This window comes from Oryctolagus cuniculus, chromosome 1 (assembly GCF_964237555.1).
Source record: "Oryctolagus cuniculus chromosome 1, mOryCun1.1, whole genome shotgun sequence".
Classification (NCBI taxonomy): domain Eukaryota; kingdom Metazoa; phylum Chordata; class Mammalia; order Lagomorpha; family Leporidae; genus Oryctolagus; species Oryctolagus cuniculus.
In genome coordinates this window covers 87,839,560-87,852,321 of record NC_091432.1, presented here as the reverse complement: position 1 = coordinate 87,852,321, position 12,762 = coordinate 87,839,560, and the positions used below count along the sequence as shown (strand labels likewise).

Below are 12,762 nucleotides of genomic sequence, written 5' to 3'. Positions count from 1 at the left end.
TATACTAAGTTGATCTGTATATAAAGTTAATTAAAAATTAATCTTAATGAATAATGGAATGGGAAAAGGAGTAGGAGATGGGATGTTTTGTGAGTAGAAGGGTGGTTATGGGGGGGGGAACCGTTATAATCCATAAGTTATACTTTCAAAATTTATATTTATTAAAGTTTAAAAAAAATTGTGTTTCTTATGTGAAAGAGGTTAAATTGGGGAGAAGGATCAACAAATGCCCTAGTGGAGAGCTCCAAGCACATATTTTCACCTTCCAGGTTAAGTCAAAGAAAAAAATTACATTTATCTTCAGAAAGAAGCAGAACTTTGAGGACTTGTTAGGAGAATTCCACTTGCAGTAAAAAGTTAAGAGGCATGAGGAGCACTCAAACGCAAATGACAAATTCTCAAATATCCCATCTGGCAAGAGATAATATCCATTTTTATTCTCATTGCAAATGGCTCCAAGAAAACCTCATGACATGTTTCTACACTTAATGTAGTATATTTTGTATATGCAGAGACCAGTCTTTCAGGCAATCTCCACAGCGGTCAGAAATTCAGTCTAAAATTACAAAATGTTGGCATACCAATTCCATAAAACACCAAAACTCAATAATAGATAGGGAAAGGACAGGGATAATACAGAATTTAAAAAGAAAACTTTCAGATAAGAAAAGTAATGTAATCAAATATAGTATAGTTATTATGCAGACTGTGTTGGTCACATATCCCGCACATGGCCTAGAGCATGCCACGTATGCAGTGTACAATTAGTGTTTAGGTATATATTTATTAAATATATACTGTTGTAGAACCCCCAAAATTTAAGTCTGCTTGTCCAACATATAACAAGCCAATTTTGACTAGGGTGATCAATAAAGTGTTTATTGCAAAGTCCAGCACCAAGGGCTGGGTAGCTATTGCTTATTTCCTGGGCTCCTTGTGGCATTAATTGGAGTAGATGCTTACAGACTGAAATTGGGGTTGAAGGGTGTGTGTTTAGTTTGTGTCCAGGTCCCTGTTTGGCTGACAGTGGTTTTGGTCCTCCTTTGATTGGTCAGCAATATCATGCTCTTTTGGGAATTTTGATGATGGCAAAATGGATTTCAATCGGGCGGTAGATATTTTTCAGGACCTGGCATTCATTGTAAGGCCAAACATGAAAATGTTGTCTATCCAGGAGATTAACATCCTCCTGAGTGTTGTGATCAGTAAATCCTGTAAGGCCAGCCGTACATAGGCAATTTTAGTCAAGACGTTGATTTACAATCATAAAGTCAGGGCATAAAACCTTTAAGGAAAGGGAAGGAGGCTGGAAGTCCATGGGAAATTGGTACTGTTAGTTTCTATTGTCTGCCTGAAAGGTACTGTTACAGGGGCTTGGCTCCAATACTACGCTGAATTGATCCTACAGTCCCTGATCTCTAATGTTCATAGACCAGTATTCTGAGGTACAATCACAAACATCGCTTTACAGGATGACAATTCTGATAGAACCTGAGGCCCTTAAGACACTAATATGTACACTAGGTAATACTGGGAAAGCAGTTGTTACCCTGTAGAAATTTGCGACCTCCAATTTCCAGTTGCATGGTACTTCATGAGACTAGTTACTGTGTAAAGACGTCACTACCTTAAACATAGCAAATTGTGAGGAGTTCATTCCTAAGGACATAGATGATCTTAAGAGTCTGAATAATTAAGAAGGCAAGGAGCTGAAATGTAACAAACAAAAATTTGTTTGTTGCTTAACAAAAATTCCTGTTGCTTAAGTAGCAACAAGAATATATATATATAAAAAAATGACTACTCATGGGAGGGAATGGTCAGAGGGAAGAGCACTGTGTACACCAGGAAAGGATGTATGTGAAGAAAATAATCATCTATTTTGCTATTTCAGATCAAGGAAGTTTACCTTTATTTTGGCAGTTATATAATTATTTGAATTTGTTAGCTTACCTAGATGGCTCTGACATTAGAATGCTAACGGAAAATTCATTAAGTGGGAAGCCAAATAACAGCTTTTTCTTCCAGACTTAAATTTCACTTACCCAGTGAAGGTAACAATCTGGACTTCTGGAAACAGGGTCTATGTGGTCAATATGGAGGTAACAAAAATGGATGCAATCAATCAAAGGCAGGAATAACTAAGAATGTTAAACTTAAATATAGAGTATACAGAACAGGAGCCACCGGAGGAATAAACAAAATAGATCTTCATGACTTCCTTATAGAATTTATATCACATTATGTTGGCTGTTCTATATGAGCTTACAATTGAATCACATGGTTTTGTGTTGTTTCAATTTTTTTTCAGATTTTATTAATTTTGAAATGCAGAATGGTGCATAGAAAAAGAGACAAAGGAGAGGGAGAGAGACAGGAGAGATCTGTGGCTGGTTCCTTCCTCAAATGGCTTGCAAAAACCAGGGCTGGACCAGTCTGAAGCCAGGATCCAGAAACTTCATCCAAATCTCCCACATGGGCGGCAGTAACCCAAGTACTTGAGCCATCATCCACTGCTTCAAAATGTTGTTTTTCCTCTCTTGATTTTAAGATGCTCAAGGACACAAACCTCTTGCTCTTCTTTTATATTTGCCTAAACCCCACCACACCCAGCAGTCTTTGGCATACATTAAAACAAGTTTTTGAGTCATTGGATTCAAGCATTAACAAAGAATGTTTCCCTCACCACTTCCCCTCCTCAGAAAGCCCTAATATTTCCTGCCAAAGAGCAACTTTACAGTTTCCCACATCAAACATTAAAGGTAAATCTCTCCAGAAATCTTGGCAACTCTAAGAAACATTATGTTGTACAGTTCGCTTTATGAAAGTGCTGTCAAGTCACATAAATGAAAAAAAAAAAAAATCACAGACCTGGTGACAGAACACAAGCCTATAGCTAATCTTTTAATGGAGAAATAGAATGGCAAACATAGTCTCTAGTGACGTATTGAAGGAATATGAATAAGGAACTAAGGGTTTATGACTTTAGGGGAAAATATAGAACCTAAGCAATTTTTTGGCATCATCAGACAGGTGCTCCAACAATCGACCAAATGTATTTAATCTGGCACTGACTTAATTCCATAGGTGGGAAAAGAATAAAAGTAAATTAGGAGCTGGCATCCTGTAATAGCAGGTAAAGCTGCAACGTGCCAGCATCCCATATGGGAACAGGCCCGTGTCCTGACTGTTCCACTTCCAATACAGATCCCTGCTACGGGTCTGAGGAAAGCAGCAGATGGCTCAGCTGCTTAGGCCACTGCCACTCACATGAGAGATCTGGATGAAGCTCCTGGCTGCTTCCTTTGGCCTGGCTCAAGCCCCAGTGGTTGTGACCACTTGAGGACTGAGCCAGCAGATGGAAAACCTCTATCACTCTCCCTGTAACTCTTTAAAATAAATAAATGAAATCTTAAAAAAAAAAAAAAAAAACCTACAGATTGCAAATCCCATCTAAGATTAGGCAGCATAAAGTAGTAAACCTGGTACTAAAATGCTGAAATGCACACCTTATTGCAAGCCACATTTCCTTTTATTTTTGCTTTCTTCTCTGCTAACCACTGCCTCTACTATTTGACTATAACCTCCACTCTCCCCCATACTGTCTCATTTTGGGCAGCTTACTTTTTCCATTTGGTCTCTGTATGAAACTGAGTACATACACACTCACGTGCTTTTTGTAAAAGTAATTTCCATCATCATTGGCCAAACAAGAAGTCCACGTTGGTACTCTACCAACAAAAGCCAGATTGCCTCATGACCTTGAGAAATATTTGCATAAACTTTATTTTTCCCAATGCTGGATTTAAGATTGCTGAAGTAAGAAAGGATCCTCACTGAGTACAGCTAACTGGAAATCAGAAAGCAATGATACAAGATTCAGATGCTATTAGGTTGCTGATTAACAGAGTAACTATAGAACAGTGAAGAAAGAAAGAACAATCTCATTAAAAGGTAAAGGAAAAGAGTAATGGTTGTCTAAAGTACACTTGGAAACAGAGAAGTCAAGTCAGACCCTGAGAAGGGCAAAAAATGTATTGCTGAAGATTGAAACAGATTTAGCGATTAGCCTAGTTTAGATAATATAAGCACAGGCTTGGAGTCAAACACTTGGGTTTAAATTCTTACCTACAGCAATTAAGAATATGAGCTGAGCAGCAGTACTTCTATCTAACTCACAGAGGTTTAAATGATGTAAATACATACACTGCTTAGAATATAAAATGGCATTCAAAAATTGGCTGCTTTTATAATTACGGACAGCAGGGTCCACAACAAGACTACTAGTCTCCCAGAGTCTGTAGACTTCAGAGAAGAGCAGTTTCTCAGAGGCTAGAGCATAACAAAATTCACACTCAAGACCACAAAAGAGTGAACCCTTTACTAAAGTTCAGATCACACAGTAATGTAAATTTAACCACTAGGTGGCAATGATACAGTTGAATTTCACTGAAAAGAATTTCGAAAACAGTGGGCAGATCCAGACACAAATTTTGAAAAGCTTCTTTAGTACATATTTTTACTTCAGAAAAATTATTTTGTATACAACTTATAGCAGAATGTGTAACTACCTGATTAACTCCTGATGTGTTTTCTCACTGTGCACTGAGACAATTCATGCAATGAATACAACTGTTAAATGTTTTCATCACAAGTCTTTTGAAAATTCTAGACACATATTTCATGAACGTAACAGAAATTATGGAATGCTAAAACCTTTTTAAAGTTTTAGAATCCTAAGAAAGGCACTATAAAGTGTTAAGTATCTCCATGAAATAAACTTTTTGAAAATGACTAAAAGTAATTCCAAATTTTTTTGAAACTTTGGGTCAATACATGAAATGGAAACATTTTGCTTTTCAATTACAAATTGATATTAATATATTCAGTCTTTTAATGTCTTAAATAAACCTCTTGAGTTACTGAAAAAAAAATTAACATTGTGACTTGACTTTTAGAATAATCCCTTTTCACAAATATCAAAATAATAAACAATAACACCCTTTAGTGTCTGACACTTTCCACAGTTATTTATGCTTTCTTTGGAAGACAGGATACAAATATGATTTATATAAAATAAAAACTTTACCCCTTTCTTCATTATCAATGAACCAGGTTTGACAAAAGTTTTCAAATTACATATTACATTTCCAAGCACTCAGTTCAAAAAACAAAATGGCTTATTAACTTTCATATTCCAGTGATGTTGTTCCCCTAAGCAATGTGGAAGCTCATATAATACATAACATTATAAAATATGTACTATAATTAAATGAATAAATAATAAGCCTACATTGGTACCCAATTCATAAACAAAGACCAAATTGTTTAAAGCCTATTTATTCCCTTTGTATAAATAACCATTTTCCCCACATTCTAAATTCCTGTTTCCTACAAATGATCAGAGTATTTTTATATACGAGTTATGTGAATTTTTCATTTAGTAATTACTTCCTACATTTACTTAATTTCCAGAATAATGTCCCCCTCTTGCTACCCATACAAGAGTAAAGAACAGATGTATGAAACCTAAACAATTTTTATAATTCATAGGTAAGTTTCCCCATCATTACTAGACTTCATTTTTTAAATTATTAAATATCATCCTGAAATCTAACAACATAGTTCTTTCTCATTCTGTCAGCTTATACGATATACACAAAATAGACAACCATTTAAGATGGTTAGCACAAAATTAGCTGTGGCAGCCTTCACAAATCAAGCAAAAGATTTTGGGAAAGTGCACAATCTGTTCACTCTTACCTCTAACTTCTGTTAGAAAATTTAGGGAATGCCATTATTACAGAAGGGTAACTGGTGACTTACAAAAGTGAATACACATGTGCATGTAACTTATATCTGTACAGAATCATTTTATGACTATTTACACAAGGGGATGAGACACAGATGATGAAAACACATAATCCTTAAACCACTTGGTACATTTCTGTATCTGTATTTCACAGGACAGTGAGAATTCAGAGTACAAAGAAAATTATGCCATATTTTAAAGTCATAAACACAATTATCTAAACAATGATTAAACCTGGAAATGCCATTACTGACTTGAGTTTGTCATCTTCTGTTTATTTCTGATGGTGGCTCGAAGTTTACGTATTACCAGTTTATCAGGTAGAATCATATCACCTTGTTGTTCTAGGTAATCCAACAAATTTTCAGTCCATTGGAGGGCAGCTGTATGATTAACATGCTTCTCTGGGATCAGTTCTATTTCCTCCTCCTCATTTTCACTAGATTCTTCTGTTTGGCCTTGTGCTCTTCTGATGATTTCACTGTCAGTTAACACTTCATAGCCTGGTTCAGTACTGTCTATTTCAAACCATTTTTCAAGGTTCTCAGTTGTCATATTTTCCAAGCCTTTGGTGTGTTGTAAAATGGTGGCCACAGTAGCCACAGAAATATCTTGTTCATCAAAGTCCAAGCCTTCCTTCTCCTCTATGACAGGGAGAATCTGCTTCCACGCTCTGCTGATGCTAACTGGTTTTACTAAGTTCCATGCCATTGCTATTTCATAAAGTGCATCCAGCAGAGTTAGCTTCTTCCAGAACGACTTCAGGTCGTTGCCTTCTTCCAAGTTGTTCTGGAGAAGGCCTGCACGATAGTTTCTCTTCATTGTTGAGATGACCCCCTGATCTAAGGGCTGAATCAATGACGCCACATTAGGTGGTAAATATTTAGCAAATATTTGGCCATCGTCTGATCTCAAAACATTTTCATTTGGATGTGTTGGTGAATTATCCAACAAAAGCACAGCCTTTTCCTGCAATCCTTTGGATCTTAAGTACTCTCGAACTTGTGGAACAAAAATCTTGTCAAACCACTGTCGGAAAATGGAAAGATCCATCCATGCACCTTTTTGGCTGAAGTAAGAGACTGGCAGATTTAAGGTATCAGTCGACTTGAAGGAGCGAGGCTTCTTTGCTTTCCCCACAACACAAAGTTTAAGTTTGTGTAAACCCGTCGCATTGGCACAACACATGATGGTGACTCTTTCTTCAATTGATTTCTGTCCTGAGATGGCACCTTTACCTTTGATTACAGAAGTCCTGGAAGGTAGGCACTTCCAAAAGAGTCCAGTTTCATCTGCATTGTAGATTTGTTCAGGCTGCAAATTCTCTCGTTCAATAAAATCTCGAAAGTTGTTACAAAAATCTTCCACCGCAGTCTCATCTCCATTTAATCTTTCATTTCTAATGTTAATCTCTCTGATGCTGTGCCGCTGCTTAAAACGAGTTAACCAACCAGCAGAGGGGTTAAAATCACCATCCATTCCCAAAGCATAAAAGAAAAACTCTGCCCTTTTTGCACAAATTGGTCCAGATATGGGATTCCCTTTTGCTCTTTGCTGGTTGAACCACTCCAGCATTGCTTTGTCTAGTTCCTCATACATGGATGGCTTCATCGATTTCCTCTTGGCCAGAAGACTCGTGGAATCAGAACTGCTTGCATAAGTTATAATCTTTTCCTTATTTTTTCTTATATCTCGAACTGTTGTTTCACCAATGCCATAAATCACTGCCAGTTGTTTGGAAGAACCCCCGTCTTCAAGTTTCTTTATTATATCAAGTTTATCCTTAATGGTCAGCACCACACGCTTGCGTTTCCCTGACATTCTGAGGCTGATTCACCCACACTCACCCTGTAACAATCCACAAAATCCTTCCTTTTCTTCGACAGAGTCACTTTAACAAGTCTTACACAGTCTTTTACACCTCACCGGCAACGTGACGGCCCCGACCCCCTCCCCCGTGGGGGTCTCTTCTGGCTGGCAGGGGGCAGCAAAGGAAGAGGAAGTTTGGATAGGCCTTTAACTTAGACGGACAGCAAAGGAGGCCCTGGGTCACCGCGGATAATCCGGATTACAGACATGTGTCGGGTTACCCCGAAAGCCACGAGGAAGACTAGAAGAACCCCATCGTGGCTACGAATCTCCTTCACATCCAGACCCGGAGGAAAGTCCCGTCGGTAACCCTCGCCACACCCCAAAGTTAAGCAAAGAGCGGAAGAGCCGGAGTCGAGGACGGGCCCCCTTCCCCGGGGAGCGATTACGTTTGATTCCTGCCCTTGCAGACAGGCCCTCCCGCCGCGCAGGCCCGCTTTCCCGGGTCCGGCTGAGCCAGCACAGCCCTCCCGGTCCCGCACAGCCCGCCGGGCCCCGCTCCCACCTCAGTTGCAACCAGGACCCCGCAACTGCTCCCTGACTACCGCGCGGCAGCAGCTCCTCCCCCAGCGCACGCTCCCGGAAGACGCCCCCTCCCGCCGCCCGGCTCCTCCCCTCTCCCCACCCAGAGGCGGGACTTCCCTTAGTCCCCGGAAGGAGGAGGAGCGTCGTGTGTTATAAATGGATGCAGTGCGCGGAAGCGGAGATGGAGGCGGGGACCTAGGCGATGGAGTTTTGTAAGGTGAGGACGCGAGGGCGGGGCGAGGCCAGGTACAGGTGGCGACTCGCTCTGGCTCCTGCTGCTAATTGCTTATTAAAAGGGGCGGGGAAGCTGAGCCCCCAGGCAGGTCCGGCGAAAGATACCCGCGAGCGGTGTCGTGGTGGGCTGGACAGGGACCCTCAGCCCATTGCAACAGCATTTCTCTTCCTGCAGAACTGCGGAGCTGCCGAGGGAGGGGGTGACCTCGTGGGTGTCTGGCCTTCGCACACACTTGTTTGTTTTGCGGGTACACAGCCGCTTCTGGGCCTGGGGGCCTCTGGGCTCCGGTGCACGTCTTTGGGAGGTTGTATTCGCGGGTGCGTTTCCTGGCGACGGCGCCTCGCCCTGCTGTAGGCACAGTGACTGGCGAGTGGGCGGGCAGAAAGCCCTGGGCGCCTGCTCCCCCGCCTAACAGCCAGGTTTGTAAACGTGCGAGTGGCGCCCGTGCACTCTCCTCCGCCTGCCGCTCCTTCCTGCAGGATTGAGGGAATGAGCCGTTGTCGGTTTTACCTGCGGTGAAGAATGTCGTGGCTGGATCTCCCCTCAGAAACTGCGGACCTGGATTTTCAGTGGGGGCAGTTGGCTTTCCTTTCTTTATAGGTTTCTTATTTTCCTAGTTTCTGTTCCGTGTTGCGCTGTCGTTTTTTTCCAGCCAGTGGAAGGACTATAATCAATTTATTCACAGCGGTATAATAGGAATTTGAGTATACACATACAGAGGAGCCCTCTGATTGTCAACCATGCCGTCTTGTTTTGGGTGTCCCTCGTAAAATTTCATCAGATGTAAGCTCCTTGGGAGCGGAGACCATGTTTATTTTTTCTAGTAACGCCATAGCTCCAAGCATGTGCTGGCTTTGTGGTAGACATTCAGTGAATTATTTCTTTGGTTTATTAATGCCTCTCCAAACTGCTGTCTGGAAGAAAACATCAAGGGGGGGTGATGTTTTACAAATAAGAGGACATCTCTTCTAGTGGGATTTCAAAAACATGGTCTGGGGTTCCTCTGCCATTCAAATCTTGGAACTATAAACTACCACTTACCTTGGGCAAAGTAGGATATTTCTAGAATGGATTTTATGAGTGTTGAAAGGCCAACAGAGAATACACCAAAACACTGGAATAAAAGAAAAGCTTTGTTGTCGGTAGCTGACATGCTCTCTCTCCATGAGCTAGAGAGCAGCAGCCCATGGTTACATACTGTAGCCCTGTAGAGAGAAGCAAGTGGGAGCAACAGATTATGTTAGGGTAGGGGGTAGAACTAATACTCGTGAATGGGTCGTCTAAACATCACCTGACTTCTGGTAAACCAGGCCCAATTCCAGGAAACAGAAACCTATCTCCAAGAAACCCAGACTTGTCTTGCAAGAAGGCACCTAGGATAAGATGACATCAGTCTTGCCAATAAGTATGAATTAGCCTCAAACTCTAAAAGGGAATTCCTGATGAAAAATTGAGTGCCACTGTCAAATTACCTTTTAGTTGCATAAAGAACACAAAGAAAATGGATTTTGACTTTTCACCTAGTTTGTAAACAACATAGCTGTGTATGTGTGTTTTATGTGATATTAACCATGATGCACAAAGATGTGATAGTATTGATTTCATCCACTTATTTAATGCTTTCTGTTTGGAGTCTCTGTTTTTCTCTTTGCCTAAAGGGCACGTATCATTACAGAAGCTTGTTAAGATTCTCATTTCAAGAAGTTGAGTGTGTATTCAGCATATGAAGAAATTGCATCCATTTGCATGGAGCCTTTATTTGAGTGAATTCTGAAGACCCAAGATGCCTTACCCATTAACCTAGCTTTACTTTCTCATTTCTCTCCCCAGGTTCACTTAACAATTTCCCCTTTGTGGCCATTCTTCTCGCCCCAGCCAATATTGTAAAGCTATCCACAATTTGAAAAGAGGAGCCAACCATATACAAATTATCTTTATTTTTATTTATTTATTTATTTATTTGTTTATTTTGACAGGCAGAGTGAACAGTGAGAGAAAGAGAGACAGAGAGAAAGATCTTCCTTTTCCGTTGGTTCACCCCCCGAATGGCTGCTGCGGCCCGCACATTGTGCTGATCCGAAGCCAGGAGCCAGGTGCTTCCCCTGGTTTCCCATGTGGGTGCAGGGCCCAAGGACTTGGGCCATTCTCCACTGCCTTCCCGGGCCACAGCAGAGAGCTGGACTGGAAGAGAAGCAAGCAGGACAGAATCCGGCGCCCCGACTGGGACTAGAACCAGGGGTGCTGGCGCCGCAGGTGGAGGATTAGCCTATTGAGCCACGGCGCTGGCCTATCTTTATTTTTCAATAACATTGTTTTACCTTATTGATGTGACAGTTTAGAGATAGGAGAGAGATCCTGTCAAGAGGGAAATCTACAAATTTTCATCTCTTTTGCACATTCTTTTCTAGTGGGTGAGTAATTCCAAGAAGTTTCTGACCTCACTCATGTGCCCTAAAATCATTTACATCATAATAGAAAATCATGTTTGCAGATTCTTTTTTTAAAAAAAAAACTTTCATTTAATAAATATAAATTTCCAAAGTACAACTTTTGGATTATAATGGCTTTCCCCCCCCATAACCTCCCTCCCACTCAAAACTATCCCATCTCCCACTCCTTCTCCCATCCCATTCTTCATCAAGATTCATTTTCAATTATGTTTTTTTGCTTTTTTTATTTAATAAATATAAATTTACAAAGTACAACTTTTGCATTGTTGCAGCTTTTTCCCCCATTACCTCCCTCCCACCCGCAACCATCCCATCTCCCTCTCCCATTCCATTCACATCAAGATTCATTTTAAATTATCTTTATATACAGAAGATCAGTTTAGCATATATTAAGTAAAGCTTTCAACAGTTTGCACCCACACAGAAACACAAAGTGTAAAGTACTGTTTGAGTACTAGTTATAGCATTTATTCACATTGTACAACACAGTAAGGACAGAGATCCTACATGGGGAGTAAGAGCACAGTGATTCCTGTTGTTGATTTAACAATTGATACTCTTATTTATGACGTCAGTAATCACCCAAGGCTCTTGTCATGAGCTGCCAAGGCAATGGAAGCCGAGTGAGTTCACAAACTCCAATCTTATATAGACAAGGCTATAGTCAAAGTGGAGGTTCTCCAACGGCAAAGGAAGACCTTTCTCTCTCTGTCTCTCTCTCTTACTGTCCACACTGCCTGTCAAAAAAAAAAAAAAAAAAAAGTGGAGGTTCTCTCCTCCCTTCAGAGAAAGGTACCTCCTTCTTTGATGGCCGGTTCTTTCCGCTGGGATCTTGCTCACAGAGATCTTTCATTTAGTTTTTTTTTTTTTTTTTTTTTTTTTTTTTTTTTTTGCCACAATGTCTTGGCTTTCCATGCCTGAAATACTCTCATGGGCTTTGTAGCCAGATCCGAATGCCTTAAGGTCTGATTCTGAGGCCAGTGTGCTGTTTAGGGCATCTGCCATTCTATAAGTCTGCTATGTATCCTGCTTCCCATGTTGGATTGTTCTCTCCTTTTTAATTCTATCAGGAATTATTAGCAGACGCTAGTCTTGTTTATGTGATCCCTTTGACACTTAATTCTATCTCTGTGATTAATTATGAACTTAAACTGATCACTTTGACTAGCAGATTATAAACCATATTAATGGTTATTTTCCCAAAGTAAAATTTAGCATGATTGAGAGATAAATAATAAGTTTTTTAAAGCTTAATTGTTTTTATATTGTACAGATATGATGTTTGCAGTGGTTGGTATGTAGCACTGGCAGAGGAAACTGGAGACTTGGTTTCTAATCCCTACTCTATCACTAACGAGCTGTGTGGTAAGTCATTTAAACTCTGTCCTTGGCCTTGATATTTATAAATGAAGAAAGAGAATATCATCCTTCTAGGATCATTATTAGGATTTAAAAATAATATGAAAATGTACTAAGACTTATAAATATAAGGGGATTTCTTTTATAGCATAACTTTATAGCATAACTTTTCAGTTATAGTCTTCTTAATAGTGTGACAGTCTTTTCTATCATTGTCATATAGTCACCTATTTATATGACAATTAACTGTCTCTTGAGCATAAGACAGTCATCTACTGTGCATGAATCTACTTTTGGATACTAATAAAATCACCTCTCACTTGTACATATTTGCTTTAGTAGAGCTATTGAAACCATCTTTGTCATTTGTTTTCATAATGTTTTTTCATTATTTCTCCCAATTCAAACAGGTTTACATTTTTTTAACTTTTATTTAATGAATATAAATTTCCAAAGTACAGCTTATGGATTACAATGGCTTTTCCCCCATAACTTCCCTCCCACCTGCAACC

At 40.0% G+C, this 12,762-nt stretch overlaps 2 protein-coding genes across 5 annotated transcripts in view; one reads left to right on the top strand and one right to left on the bottom strand.

Moving 5' to 3' along the window:
- Positions 1–2,284: 2,284 nt before the first annotated feature.
- Positions 2,285–8,292, bottom strand: JRKL (JRK like). The gene has a single exon (XM_008262328.4). It carries the CDS (start codon positions 7,631–7,633, stop codon positions 6,059–6,061), a length of 1,575 nt encoding a protein of 524 aa, XP_008260550.1. The 5' UTR covers positions 7,634–8,292; the 3' UTR covers positions 2,285–6,058.
- Positions 8,293–8,303: 11 nt separating this feature from the next.
- Positions 8,304–12,762, top strand: part of CCDC82 (coiled-coil domain containing 82) — a 49,033-nt gene continuing 44,574 nt past the window's right edge. For 2 of the 4 annotated variants that reach the window (XR_011390282.1, XM_051820387.2), the window contains exons 1-2: positions 8,304–8,423; positions 12,165–12,256. The gene's annotated coding sequence lies outside the window, so the exon portion shown is untranslated. Of the gene's footprint in view, positions 8,424–10,417; positions 10,853–12,164; positions 12,257–12,762 lie in introns of all 4 variants that reach the window. The other 2 variants (XM_070077235.1, XM_070077228.1) reach the window with 2 other exon arrangements.